This window comes from Colobus angolensis, unplaced genomic scaffold (assembly GCF_000951035.1).
Source record: "Colobus angolensis palliatus isolate OR3802 unplaced genomic scaffold, Cang.pa_1.0 Scaffold74, whole genome shotgun sequence".
Lineage (NCBI taxonomy): Eukaryota > Metazoa > Chordata > Mammalia > Primates > Cercopithecidae > Colobus > Colobus angolensis.
This window is the reverse complement of record NW_012121154.1, coordinates 5,115,938-5,131,694: the sequence shown is the minus strand read 5'-3', so window position 1 is coordinate 5,131,694 and position 15,757 is coordinate 5,115,938. Positions and strand designations below refer to the sequence as shown.

The window sequence follows — 15,757 nt, the reverse complement described above, 5'->3', positions numbered from 1 at the left end:
GTGGGAGTCGAACAATAAGAACACATGGACACAGGAGGGGAACATCACACACTGGGGCCTGTTGGAGGGCAAGGGGAGGGACAGCATTAGGACAAATTTCTAATGCATGTGGGGCTTAAAACCGAGATGACTTGTTGATAGGTACAGAAACCACTACAGTACATGTATACCTACGTAACAAATCTGCATATTGTGCACATGTATCCCAGAACTTAAAGTAACATTTTTTTAAAAGTGTATATGCAACATATACACACACTGCTCACAACAGCACATATATATAATTTATATATATATAACATATAAGCAATATATATTGCATATATTATATATGCAATATATATTATATATTTATATATTATATATGTATAATCAAGCACATAAAGGGCTTAACATACGTTAACTGAAGTGGAATTTCATTGGCTTGTCCCACATGCCAAATACTCTTCCTTCTCAAGTATTTTCTCCTCCCCTAAACACATCAGTAAATTCCAATCTTCTAGTCAGCTGTATTGATATCATTCAGCTATGAAAAAGTACTGATATGTGCTACGACATGGATGAACCTTGAAAACGTCATGCTACATGAGATAAGGCAGATGCAAATGGTCACGTATTATATTGTTCCATTTATACGATGTGTCTAGAACAAGCATATAGCCGTAAGAGACAGAAAATAGATTAGTGGTTGCATGGGTCTGGGGAGGGTTGGAGGAAGGATGGGTAGGTAACAGTTAAAGTTAGAGAATTAATTTCTCTTTATAATGATGAAAATGTTCTAAAATTAACTCTAGTGATAGTTGTACATATATGTAAATATATTTTAAAACTTTGAATTTTTTTAAAAAATGTGAAATGTGACACTGACTATAGAAATTGTTCCTACACTAATACCTGCTGGATTAAACAAAATCCATTGCCTATGAATTAGGAGTTAGAATTGAATACTTTCTTTATGTATCTAGATTCTACCCTAGTTTCCACCTTGTCTTATAGTGAAGCTGAGAAAACCAATGTGCATAATCTGCTACTTAATAACTGGAAGAGACAAGGGAAGAAACTGTAGAGAACAATACAGACCTGAGATGGAGAGTGTTGCCAACCTAGCAGGCCTAATTCAATCCCTTCTTAAATTTTTTGTTATGTTCATATTCTGCGGGACCTGGTTTTTTTCCTAGCTAATGTTCTCCTTAATACTGAGAAAATTCTTTCTAGTTAAAGTGGGTTAAAGCTGCTCTCAGTAATTCAAAGTAACTTGAAATTTATTAAGTGACTTGCGTCCAAAAACTGCTAATAAGATTGCAGGTATTATTAGTGATATAATTTTTAAGAATATTCTTTATATTTTTACAGATTCTCCAGGCACCAGGTATTTACACAGCACCTAGTGTGTGCCAGCAATGGATTCAGTATGGGGTACTGAATGTTAAGTCAAATAGACAGTCATGGTCTGTTGAGGAAAGTAAATAAAATGTGGCCAGTGCTCCCCAAGAGAAATAGAGAATTCTATGAAGCAGGAAGGATGCATACACCAGTGAAGAAAGGAAAGAAATCCCCACATCAAAGAACTTTTAAGTTTGGATTTCGGAGGGAGTGGGATGCATGTATATGTGTGTGTAGCCCAAAAGGGAAGAAAGAAGGTAAAACCAAAACCAAGGAAAGAAAGGAAGGAAGGAAGGAAGGAAGGAAGGAAGGAAGGAAGGAAGGAAGGAAGGAAGGAAGGAAGGAAGGAAGAGAAGAAACAAAGAAAAGAACAGTGCATTTAGGAACTGAAAGAGGTTAGTATGGCTGAAATTTAGAGTAGGGGTAGGGAAACTTTCCCTCACAGGGCCATGGAGCAAGTGATTTAGGTTTTTGTGGCCCATAAAGTCTACGCCACAACTACTCAACCCTGTGTTTGTAGAGAAAGCAGCCAAAGACATTCCAGAAACAAAGAAGCATCATTGTGCTCCAATAAAACTTTATGTTTAAAATTGATAGCTGACCTACAGGATGGAGATGGTCCACAGTTTAGAGTGTGAGGGACCACACTGGTACACCAGGGCTTCGTGGAAGAGCATTTGAAAGCTATAATATAAAGCACAGATAATCATAAAGATAATATAGAACCACTGGCCTGTATTTAGAAGATGAGAAAAATGATTTTCTTTTCACATTTTAGAAACTCTCTCTTGTTATAGAACAGAGACAGCATTAAGAAACATGGGGTAAATATGAAAGTAGGGAGATCAAGTAAGGGGCAAATGTAGTAGTTTAGATGAAAGAAGGCAGAAGCCTGGATTAGGGCAGAGGCAGCTGAGATTAACGGATATACTTGATACTCATAAGACAGAATGGGCAAGACGTGGTGACTGATTAGAAGTGAGACACAAGAGAAAGGAAGCAGAGAAGGACAACTAGCAGGTTTCAAGATTGCTCATTTGGGAGGATGGCATTTTCTCCTCTGAGGCAACACAGGTAGAACTTTCCAAAGGAAACAATTATTTATAAGATGCTAAATCTGAAGCACATTGAAGAGATATTCTTGTCTGGTTTCCAGGAGATATGAATGTCTCATGTTGAAATATATAAAGTCTGAAAATAGATACAATATAGGATTCAATAACTTAATGAAATATTAATGAAACACATATGTCTTTGTCTCTAGATGTTTATGGCCATCATATAGCTTTGGGAGTTATGAACCTAACCTGTAGGCAGGGAACAGATGGATGGCTTGTGGTCTGAATGCAGTCTCAGATAAAAAGAGAGCCTGGGCTAGCACTCTTTGCAGCCCTCTCATATGACTGATCAGCAGAAGAAATGAAACTCATGAAAGAGACAGTGAATATGCATCCAGAGAGGCAGTAAGAAAATCAGAATAGTGTGTCATCAAGCAAGAGAAAGCATGGAGTGTCAAAGGACAGCGTGATCACCAGTGTCACACACTAAAGGACATTCAAGCAAGATAAGTTTCTCAAGGACAGGGGCACTCACAAAGCCAAGAATATGCTTTGTTAACACAGATTTCTCAAAACACCCATATTCCCTATGTTAAAGTAGAAACAGAATCCAGAAATATCCTTTTGCAGGAATTAAAAGGTAACTCAGAACAATTTATATGCACCTTTGGGTTTTTGGAGTAATTTAAGAAAAGTGAAAAATTAATAATCCAAGCTTCTATGTAAATTGTTCCCAGATTAATGGGAATTATATTTGAATATTATATGTGTCTGTCATGGAGTAGGAGCCAAAAACTGAGGAAAGAAAGTAAAATAAAGAACATCCTTTGATTATTGAATAGTTTCAAATAATTACAGAAAATCGAGATGGGGAAAATGATGTACATGTGTGATAAAGAAGGGGAATTATATGGGAGAGAAGTAAACTTGGGTAGGAAGAAATGAGGTGCATCTAAAAAATTATGTAAAGCAATGCCACTGTAAACAGTTTCTCCCAGACAGTTGAATTACACCATTAAAAAATCCATTATTATGTTCATTCTATCCATACGTGTAAAGATACACATAAATATTGGTATATATATATGTGTATTTATATATGTATATTTGTGTGTGTGTGTGTATATATATATATATTCACAGGTGCAAATACACAATTTTCTATTATTGTTGGATGCACTGGTTGTTCTACAAGAGCAAAGCCTATATCCATCTTATTCCCATTGTATCCCAGAGTCTACATTGCTTAGTAATTGCCTTTTTTTTTTTTTTTTGAGATGGAGTCTCGCTCTGTTGCCAGGCAAGAGTGCAGTGGCACGATCTCGGCTCACTGCAACCTCCGCCTCCCAGGTTCAAGTCATTCTCCTGCCTCAGCCTCCCAAGTAGCTGGGACTACAGGCACCCGCCACCACGCCCAGCTAATTTTTGTATTTTCAGTGGAGATAGGGCTTCACCATGTTGGACAGATGGTCTTGATCTTTTGACCTTGTGAACCACCAGCCTCGGCCTCCCGTATTTGAATGAGTAAAGAAATGAATAAATAAGATTTTGTTTCAGTTTTAAAGTAATAATTTCCTTTGATTCCATAATGTGATACGGAATTAATCCAGAGCAGTCTTGACTCAATTCTGAACTATTGCTGAAGGCCTAGCTACTGATACAAGATGTATCAAAAATACAACAAAACCAACCTTGGTGCTATGAATGTATAGCCAGATTCTTCAAAATTATCTGGCTTCAGGGTTTCCGAATCTGCAAAGACAATGTTACAGGATTAGATAGGTAATTCAGAGTATATATCCAGAGATTCTATAATAATAATAAGGCATGAGAAAGATTATCTAATAAGAAAAATTGAAAATAGAGTACTTACATCCTAAAATTGAAACATATCAATGAATACAAATGTCCTCAATGCTTCCCAATATAATAACATTATAATATGGATTAATTTCATAACATGGATCCCCACAGTTATTTTAAAGAAAATGCTATGTCTATAATTTTCTGATCTAACCCTATTATAACCAAATATCTTTTAAAAAAGTGATTGATATGAATGTTATGCCAGAGGTATTTTAAAGACCAATTATTTATATAAACAGTTTACCAATATTATGATACAGAAAACAATGTTAAAAAAACTCATTAATGCCTTTAGTGAATTAATAACATTCCTCATATTAGGTATGAATTAGTAAGTGGAAGGCTACAAAACAAAACTCCTTAAGTTCAAGAAAAAAACTTGAGTGTGAACCAGGTTGCATATGAAAATACAGCATATTCTTTCTACCATTTTTTTGCTGCTAAGTTTTGAGTGATCATGAAGGAAAATTTAGTAAATGAGAAGCACAGAGGATGATATCCAATAGGAAGGAAAATATCAGTGGAAATGTCAAGTGTACTAAACAGAAAGAAATTGAGCAACAAGAAAATACTTGCCCTTCATTTTGCCCTTTTTTGCTGTGAAAATCCATCAGAAAGAGAAAGCAGGGAAACAAAAAAAAAAGAGGGTAAAGCAAAGGGGGTCACAAACAATATTTTATTCAATGACTTTCTTGAATAAAAATATTGTGCATAGATCAAAGGTTCATTTATGTACAGCTGTAGTCTGGGGGAAAAAAGACATATTTTGAAGACTGGATAGTATGTCCTGTCAATTATTACTAGATTACCCTCTCTGTACTATGGTTATTTCAAGGGTCTGTTTTGCAAAGTGATTAATGCAGGTGTAATACTAATGACGTCAGGCTATAAACATAATATAAACATAAACATTTACCAATAAAAAACTCACTAGTTATCCCCTTATTTATCAATTGAAGAACTAGTTCATGCAGAATTGCTGGTTGTGAAAAGACCATCATATCTATCTATCAAGTGAAAGTGGAAATATAAATGTACTGTGTATAATACACTATGAACACCAGGCCTGCTGAGGGCAAAAAGGAACTGACAGAGAAATGAAAGAAACTGTAGCTTACTTTAAGATCAGATGTAAAACATATATGTATATTTTTGGTATTGTTTTGTTTTTTACTTCATCCTCACAGAAAAATTTAAGGTTGTTAGCAATAATCGGCAATGTGCAAAGGATATGATGGTCATTTTACTTGACAAAATCTAGTCACTCAAAACAAAATAAACAATAACTTGAAGTATGCACTAGTATTCATTACTCTACATTCCAAATGAGGCTTAAAAAAATTAATCCATTTGCATTGCTGAGACATTAATTTGGATTACGAAAAGTCAGTTAATTGCCAAACCAAAGCCAAAGACCAGTGCAATTTAATGTATTCAAAGTAGAAGAAGTAGAAGATGTGAAGCACAATATTATTCTGGCCAAATGCAAAATAAATAAATAAGTAAATCAATAAATAACCAGAAAGAAATAAAAGGAAAGAAAAGGAAAAGCTTTACTAGCACAGTGCCATGAGAGTAGCGACTATGTTGATAAGTAGCACGTGAAACATTTTGCTCCAGCTAGCAGACCCTTAAAACGACAGCAACAGGACACAGCACTGCAATGATTCTATGAGCACACAGCAAGGCAGGGAAGGGCGGTGGGGACTGCCAGTGAGACTGGAGTACCTGCTCATATTCTATCCATGTAGAATATTTCTTGTTCCTTGCATGTTTGGAATGGGTTAGAATCATTGCTGTAGATTTGGTAATAACACCTACTAAAATATTTAATAAGCCTTGGGTATTCCAAAATCTAGACGTGCTTAAACATCTGGTACCAGGAGATAACAAATGGAGCCTGAAGTCACTTTCACAGTACTTACATCTGGCCTGAGTTATCGTCTCTTCTAGTTTGGCTTTTATATAGTAAAAACTGTAGGTTGGTAATACCAAGGCCAAACTGCAATAGAAACAAGAGAAGCATAAACACAAACAAACAAAAATGAAACATAACTTAAAAAAAAAGACACATCAAGTTCATGGGAAAATCGAAAGATCTTCCTCATGGGAAGGAAAAGACATATTATTTTCACAAGAAAATGCATTCAGCAAATACAGTACTTAATTTTGGTCTCGCCATCCAGAGTCATCTAGCTGTCTACATTGTAGGAAATTAGAAGAGACAAGTGGAAAATAAGCTCCTGAATGAACCCATAAATGAGGCAAGGAAGGAATGTCCTGTCCCCCTACTATATTTCCAGAAAATTAAAGTATTTTAAATTTTAACAAAACATTGAAGAACATTAGGGGTATGTTTAAACAAAGTAAATATATAATACCATTTAGATACACTTTCTTAATGTATTATATATCATGTTAAAGTGCTTTCTATAAAATGGACATACTATTAAAATAAAATACAAATGGAAGAGTTACTATTATCATTACCTTGTTTTTTTCTTTTCTTTCTTTCTTTTTTTTTTGGAGACAAGGTCTCGCTCTATCCCCCAGGCTGGAGTGCAGTGGTTTCAATCATGGTTTATCGCAACTTCAATCCCCTGGGCTCGATCCATCCTCCCACCTCAGCCCCCAAAGTAGCTGGGACCATAGTCACATGCCACCACGCCCAGCTAATGTTTGTATTTTAGTAGAGACAGGGTTTATACTATGTTGCCCAGGCAATCTGCCTGCCTCAGACTCCCAAAGTGCTGGGGTTACAGGCATGAGCCACCACACCTGGCCATTATCATTACTATTGAACAATGCATAAAGTCATCTAAAATATATTCTTTTGAGGGATTAAATACCCACTATTTTAAAACTCTAATCCTTGGGCAAGTTCTCTAGTGTCTACTCATAGGCAAATTCAGATTCCTTTACTGCACTAATAGAAATTGTCTGCTCAGCTCATTAGTTCATACCCAATAGTAAAACTGCACTAATAGAAATTGTCTGCTCAGCTCATTAGTTCATACCCAATAGTAAAACTAAGTCATAGTATTTATTTCAAGTTTATTTACTGTGGCTATTCCACATTTTTTGGAAGTTTGTTATTAGGTGCAACAGGAACTGTATCTTGAGTTTGCTAGTTAACAAGAGTCATGGCGCTACTCTAGTCTTACGGTGGATGTCCAAAGCAGAGGAGAGTTCCAGTGAAAATCTTAGGCCAAATTCAGAATGTTTTAGACATAAAGAATGTCAGACAAGCTGGCCATCAAAACTTGCCTTAATGACTGCCCAAAATAAAAAGCTGTTAGGCAGGTATCTTACTTATTTTGAAATTGCCAATTAATAATAAAATAATAAAACACATATCAGAATTGTTAAAGGATTTCAGAATTTTATGCACTTTCTAATAACACAGCTGCATATGTGTAATTCTCTTACTCTCACGCTAATACTCAAATGTAGGACATAACTATTCCTTATCCACATGTGCTATGGAGCCATATGATCTTTGCTATGCTTTGAATATAGAAGGAAACTTGTGAACAGTGGGTTTATGTTACCTTTAAAATGCCCAATCTAACTACTTTCCAAAAGCAATCCTTGTTTAATGTAACCCACTTGGTCACCTTCGGCATCCACTTTTAATAGCTAGCCCAAATTTTAGTAATGTGCAGGAAAAGGTGTGCGTATCTAGGCTTTTGAGTATTTCTAGGCATGTATAGATCCTTTAATTAATTAATTTTTAATAATTGCAGCTTTTATATTTAGGGATGTGTAGATCGTTTGAATCACTTAAGCCTCACGTAGCTCCAGTTTGGGGAATGGCTATCCCAATGTCATTATGTATTTTTATAGACAATATAGAATAGGGAAAACCATGAAATTTCAAAATTTCATTCTTATGACTATAAATATTAAAATTTCACTCTCTGAAAAGGAAAAAAATAACCAAGGGTTTATTTGCTAAAATTTAATGATATAATAAAGATAGCCAAATGAATAGATGCTTGTTACCTCCAATTCCCAAACCTTTCCCTGTCATTAAGTAATTCACAGACATTCCTTATGGGAAAAGGTCAGGGAAATAAAATGTTATATAGATTTAATGAAAATTTCTATATTCACTTTATAGGTAACTTCCTTTAAGTGCAGGCAGAGATTAAAATTAAAATAAGTAGTGCAATCACTCTGACAGCAAGATGACCTTTCCTCATTCACTTGCCATTTACAAAATGTACAGCAGAATTACTGAGCACTGAAGATTGTCTCCTACAAATTCTTCTCAAGGGAAATTAGGACATTTTTATTGCCCCATCAGCATTTATTGCTAAGAGAAACTTCTAATTAAAACCGATAACGTTATATCATACAACTGCTAGAGTGTCACTCTATAAGCTTGGGTTACATCTAATATACCATAAATACAGTGTGGAAACCCATGAGGAAGAAAATAGAAGTCTTAAAATTGGCATATCTACTATGTGTTTTGTTGGCCTGTAAGTCTTTGGTTGTTATTAATAGCTATAATCCGTTCTATAGTAAAACATAGCTATACTTAATTATGTCCATCTCAAGCCGAGTTAATTTTTCAACATATAGCCAGATAAGATCTTTATCAACATTCCTAGTCAATGGTGCTGTCATATACAATGTTTGCTGTCTCTGTCCCTACAAAACCGATAGACCAAAACTGCTTTATCTCCTTCTAGAGATTAAAGTTTAATAAAGCAAGTGGCCACCAGATGAATGGTACAGCCCAGGCACTGTTTTGTGACTGACAGAAACATGGTGAACTGAGTTAAGTGGACTATAACACACTTATCAACTCATTTATCTCCATAAAAGTAAATTATTCTCTAAAAAAGAGAAAGCATCCTATTAAAATAATTGGTTACATTTCAAAATACGGTACTTGGATCAAGACTTAAGGAGAGAGAAATCACCAGATGAAAATTTTGTATCTCATTCATGAAATCAAAACATATTATGTTTTTTTTCCTTCAACTTAGATGTAATATGTTGTTCTAAATCACTGTTTGTGAATTTGTACAGTAATTCAGAAAAGTATTTCCAATGGAAATAGATTTAATCTGGCCCAAAGTTGGAAACTTGGAAAGTGAATGTGTGAGCAAAACATGCAAAGGTGGGAAAGTTGGGGCCTTGTCAGAGAACAGTGATATGTATAGTGATGGAAGTGGCAGAAATGACAGGACCGATACATTGGGCTAGAAATGTGTGAAGGGACTATCAGACTTGGAAGTTCAAAGTAAACTTCGATGAAAATGGAAGGAGATGAAAGTTTTGTCAACAAGGAGTGATATGAACTTGAGAAAAGAACATTAACCTGCCCACACTGTGTATTATCACTCGGTGTATGAGGAAAAGAGGTTGAGTATAGAGGCCATTCATGAGACACATAAAACACCCCAAGCATGTCCTTATAACTGTGGGAGAGCCAGAAATCAAATTGTAAGGGTCAAAATAATCCAGTTTGTCTCACAATTAGTTCGTCTAAGCAACAAGGGCACAGAACACATTCTCATACAATTCCCTTATACTCTGTTTTATCATAAAATCATCTCTCAAGAGACAGGCCTTCAAGACTTCCTCTCTTTTTGCATCTTTTAACAAGTTAATCTAAAAATTGAAAGGTGGCAATAATCAAGGGGGAGGAAAAAGAGTAATTTGTATATACACATGAAGATTATGCATGTATAAAGAAATGCCTAGAAATTAGAGATAGGAATCAGTTGATGGAAAAAAGTAGAATAGCCATTCTGGTGTTTTGCAATACGCTCTCTTCTTCTACGTCTATTCTACATGCAATCCTAGGAATACTAAAGGAGACAGGTTCCTATGATAATAACATAGGCTCCCATAAAAGGTTATGCATATGTTCTGGGGAGTTGGTTTGATTTTTATTAGGAGAGAAATAGTTGAGTCCATCACAGCCTACATATTAATTGTATATTAATATGTAGTTAAAGAGACTTCCGTACTTAAATATTGCAATGGAAGTTCAGTACACCATTATATACATTTGAAAGGATGAGACAGATAAGAAATTTCTTCAATTGGAAAATTCTTCCATTTCTCCAAATTGAAATTCTTCAATTCTGTAAATATTTGTAGAGTGCCAACTATGTGCCACTGTCATACAAGCTGATGATTCAGAAGTAAATAAAGCAGGGAACAATCCCTGCCATCTTGTGAGAGAACAGATGATAATCAGTAGAAATAAGTTTACATATGCTTCGTGTGTGTGTGCGTGATGTTAAATGTCAATAAGGGTTACAGAGAATATGAAGTGCAAGAGGGAGATAGAGTGTGGAGAAGCATTATACACTTTAAATAAGATTGTTGGAGAAGGTCTTTCTAAAGAGATGAAAAGTAAGTAAAGATGGGAAGATGAGGGAACGAGCATGTGACTGTTTGGGAAAAGTAATTCCAGGCAAAAGTAATTTCATATACAAAAGTTCTGAGGCAGATGGGTGCCAGTGTTTATGTTGTTTTGCAAAAAGGACAGTGTGGCTTAACCAGGTACTATTCAGTGGAGAATCTGGAAGATAAATTCACAGAGCTGATGGTGAGTGAGGTCAAATGGTTTAAGCCACTGATGGCCTTGCCAGACTTCGGGTGTCAGACTGAATGAGATAGCAGATTTACTGGTGGGAGTTGAGTAGAGAAATGAAACAGTCTACTCAAGGGTTAAGAACCTTCTTGTGATTGTGTTGAGAACAGAAATAAAGATAGAAGATGGAGATACAGATGCAAGTAGTTATTATTCTAATAATGGGGGTTCTTTCTGACCACTTCTATTTTACTCTGTGAAATGGAAAGCAAATTCATCACTTGAGCGAAAATGATGAGAATGTACTACAGGTTTGGAGAGTGAAGTGATCAAGAGTCATGTATGAGCATCCTAAAATTACAGGATTATGGAGACTGTCAGCCATCAGTAAGGCCCACTTCAGGTTAGAGGTCATGAATTTTAGGTGATATATCAGTTAGTGAGTATTTTACTTCAGCCACTTTTAGCTGTATGGGTACAGTGTGGTGTGGCTAATAATTTGAATGTAACCAGGACTAGTATTTGGTAAATTGCTGTTTGCCAAACTCAACTATGGTGAAAGGAGTTGGTGGTGTGCACAAGACAGTGAAAGACCCACGGAATTTCTGCTAAATAAAGAAGGGCACAAGGACACGAAGAGGGCAAGGCAGCAAAAAGGAAGAAGGGATTGATGGATTTCATGTCTTGAGTCAAGGATTACTGCTAGTAGCAGGAGAGGATGAAAAGTTAAAATGTGGTAACCTGAGAGCTGGATGAAAAAGTCTCATGTAAAGACTATGAAGGCATTGCAGACTTGACACTGTAAAAGCTGCAGAATATGATTTTGGAGTCAGTGGCTAAGGTAGGGGGATGACAAGATCATTAGAGGAGAGGAGGCCAAAAGTAAGAGAGCCCAGGCAGTAGAAACATCATCTATGTCAATGCTACTTAAAGTGTTTTCCATGGACCCAGCCAATTTACAAACTATTACCAGCCCATGATAGCAAAATACAGAAACTGGGAGGAAGTATTCAGAAAATTTTATAGCAATGTAACAGACTAATTTTATATCTGTGAAATCTAATAGTAAAAATTTTGAGCTTATGTTTTTTTCTTTTACAGTTTATTTTATTAAATAATTTTTATTTTTCTTTACACCAGTGTAGGTATGGCATTGTTTGAAAAACAGTGAAATATATGAATGTAGGAGAGTGACAATGAGCCAGGGGCTGAAATTTTTATAGGAATGAGAGGGACATGATTGTTAAGAAGGAGGAATAGCAAGTGGTGTGGTTTGGTGGCATGAGATTCAAAGATGGAAATTTTAGAAAGGAAAAAAAAAAAAAAACAATGAGTAATGAGGACACACTCATATTACCCTCAGTATTCTGAAGACTTTAGAGGAATTAGTGAGCTCAGAGGAGAGTTACATCAAGAAAGTGAAGGAAGTGTTGAGCAAATGTTGAAGAATGGAGAATTACCAATAGATTACTAGGTTTTAGGCTGTCCAACTTTCCAAAGCCCAGCCAATAAGAGGAATTAGAATATTATAGAACTGATACTCATGGAGGTAAATTATATCAACTAAACATTTTATATCAGATACTACAATGATGAGATAAGCTTTATATTTGAGGTTAGTTTTCAACTCAAATGTGTGTAATGTAAACTAAACAACAACTAAAAGAGGAAGTTAGTGGAAGTGAACCCTACATATTATTATGGGTATTTGTCAACATTTCTCATGTACAAATACAAAATATATAGATTTATATCACATACATTTTCATTTGTAAATTTTATATTACTAGAGTTTTTCCATCTTTTCCATTTTAAAAATTAGTCTATAAATTTACTATGTTTTCATGTTGGGAACTCTTCTATTGAAAATCACATGAAAATTCACTTATGAAAATGCAGACTTAATATTAATCCATTGGAATACACAATACACATAGAATATAGTTAATTACCTGTAATCTGTGCCATTGACAGGTGTCCATGTATATGTCCTGTTTCCTTTGTCAATATATCTCTAGAAAGAAGTTTGACGTGGTTATTTTCATGGTTATTATCACATTTTGTATGAATATATACGAAACGTAAAGCAGTAGAATTTACTTATAAATTTTGCAGTCATTTAATACTCATCTTTACAAAGCTATGATCTATTTTATTCTATATTTATTCTGTGTGTGTCTAGCAAAATTTTTGACAGAAATAAGTATAAGTGCAAAATCGTAATAGTTTATGCCAAATTATCTTCAAAACATTGAAAACAGTATTTCCTGAAAAACAAATTTTAATAATGAAATAGGACTATGAAGTATTTAGACAAGGCTCAGATATGTCCATACTAAAGTATGTTTAAGAGTAACAGGCAACATCAGGACATTAACGCAGTGTGTCTAGATCCAAATGTGTGATTAGCATATGACTGTTTTTATGAAGCCACTATTATAGCATTATTATGGTATCATAAGAGGCTATTCAGTATCACTGAAGGTTAGGAAAACACCTAAATCCACCAGGGAAAGAAAATACAGAGCTAAAGAAGTTCATGCATGGCTATATCTTTTATACATGCACTCTTCCATTAGGTATAGCGATGACATATGCGTAATTTTTAATTTGCTTAGTTATTTTTGAGTTTCATCATTCTCACCAAAACAGTAACATGTACTGAAGTATTTCTTGGTATAAGGCACCATGCTAAGCACCTTAAAGTAATTCTGTCACTTGATCCAACCCCTGGAGTATATACTTTTATATCCCACAATTTATTGATAAAGAAATAAGTGTTAAAGAGGAGGTAAGGTACTTAAGTTGGCAAAATGTATAATGCCAAATTCATGTTTATAACAACTACACAATGTATGTGTGCGTGTGTGTCTGTGTGTGAGCATGTGTGGGTGTATGTGCAGCAGATGGGGGGAGGGGGAACAGGGTTGGTGAAGAGGGCTTAGTATTCTTAAAAGAATTAGAAGAAACAATGCTTATATATTTGTTACTACTCATATATGCATAAACAAACAGGGCAAGCAAGTGTTGGTCTGCAAGTTATAAATAAAATACGGTATCAGAAAATAGTATCAGAGCAGAGAAATAAAAATACAAGTTTTTTCAAAATCAGTAGCAGAAATTATAATCTGGTTCAGTCTTCAATTTGTAATGAAATAATCATTACAAATCATTGAAACAGACAATTTTAAACATTATTACTATCTAATTTTTTAGTCAAGAAATCTATTTTTCAACTGTTTTCAAAGTTTGGAAACGATCTCAGATTAGCTTCTTAAGGAAGTCGTTATTCAGTAAGTTTATCCTTACTAAATTCTGCCATCTTGCAGTAAATTTTCTGCATGAAATAGAACAAATGCATTCTAGTTTTAGCCCAAGCATATAGTTGTAAAGGACTGTTGATGGAATATGTGTAATAAATACAAACTATTTTTCAGATTCCAACAAAACAGATTCACTTGGGCATAAATTAAATTGAAAAGCTCTAATTCTATTTTAAACTTATTTCAGTAGAAACACTAAAATCCATAAAAATACAGTATCATAAGGGTTAGCATATATGTATTAAACATTTGATTATTCATGTAATTTCTCATGTATTCCATACACTTACAATTTTCATAGAGTAGTAAGACTCATGAAAGACATGACCATGAAAAAACTGTTTACAAATTAATTTCAGACAGGTTTTGGTGAAAAATATTCAATAAATCAGGTGTAAAGAGAGGTTCTGTGGGAGACATTTCCTAGGTGAGGAATTTCAAATTACTTCCAACTCATGCCAAACATTGTGAAATGTGCTAACAATGGAGATTCCTAGCTCATCCATACGGAAAATGGTACAAGAAAGGTTATATAATTCCTACAATAACCACAAAAATGAACTTCAAAGTTAACAGCTAACCTAAGCCTGTGGAATTCAGCTACTTTGGCTAAACCGCGTAACACTATAATGTGAAGGTTACTATCACATCCTAAATATCTCTGCAAAATCCCTTACATAGACCATTTAGAAAGAGCTTTTGAAAGATATCACGTAAAAATTAGAGTAATATGTATGCACAGAGTTGTAACTGTTTTGATTGTCTATAAAATAGTGAATAGTGATACAAATTATAGTCACTCATAGAGTAAATAATAACTTTTCTTGAAATACCAACATACATAGAAATCTGGAGTACAAGGAAGGCAACATAGTAATTGAAGATTAGCAGTTATTTCTATTTACAATAGTGTGTTCATGAGAGACATTTTAAAATTCTCAGATAGGAAAACATAGTCTTTAGCTGAATATTTGTCAAAAAAAGTAATCTGCAGTAAATTGAAGGGGGAAAATATCAATGGAAGTTAACAGAAAATTACTTTGTAAGCTGAGAAAAGAATGTGCAAAAGTCTAAGTAAATAGATTTGAAGTTTCAACAAAGACTGAAATGTAAATATATCTCCCTTTGTGTTCTGTAATAGGGACTCATAATGATATTAAAATGAGAAAGGCTAATGAAGGATCACACTCAGATCCTAGCTCACCTTCCACCTAGGGAAGGATCTGATGAGGAATTTCAGAGAAACGTCATCCATCTAAAAAGGATGAGATTGTGAGGAAAAGGATATAGGTTATACACAAAAGCTTAAATTACATTTCCAGGTTCAAAAGCTTCTGAGACCTATATTTTTCAAATACTCAAATGTATAAATGTCTGTATGTACTCCACATCTGACTGATAATAGACATACTCCAATATGATAATAGACATAAATCAATTATTTGTGGGGGTAGTTGTGTTATCACAGGATTTAATTTCAGATGTAAATGCTGGAAAATTTTAAAGTGTATAACTAGTAAATGAAGATAAATCAAGCCAGAGACAAGTAAACAAAAAGCTAAAAA

At 34.6% G+C, this 15,757-nt stretch overlaps 1 protein-coding gene across 3 annotated transcripts in view; it reads right to left on the bottom strand.

Moving 5' to 3' along the window:
- CACNA2D1 (calcium channel, voltage-dependent, alpha 2/delta subunit 1) overlaps nucleotides 1-15,757 on the bottom strand; it is a 440,506-nt gene that overhangs the window by 32,266 nt on the left and 392,483 nt on the right. For 2 of the 3 annotated variants that reach the window (XM_011927692.1, XM_011927693.1), the window contains exons 20-22: nucleotides 12,822-12,883; nucleotides 6,233-6,309; nucleotides 4,133-4,193 (exon numbers count right to left, since the gene is read on the bottom strand). In XM_011927692.1, the coding sequence (XP_011783082.1) occupies nucleotides 4,133-4,193; nucleotides 6,233-6,309; nucleotides 12,822-12,883 (200 nt within the window). Of the gene's footprint in view, nucleotides 1-4,132; nucleotides 4,194-4,883; nucleotides 4,905-6,232; nucleotides 6,310-12,821; nucleotides 12,884-15,757 lie in introns of all 3 variants that reach the window. The other variant, XM_011927691.1, reaches the window with a different exon arrangement.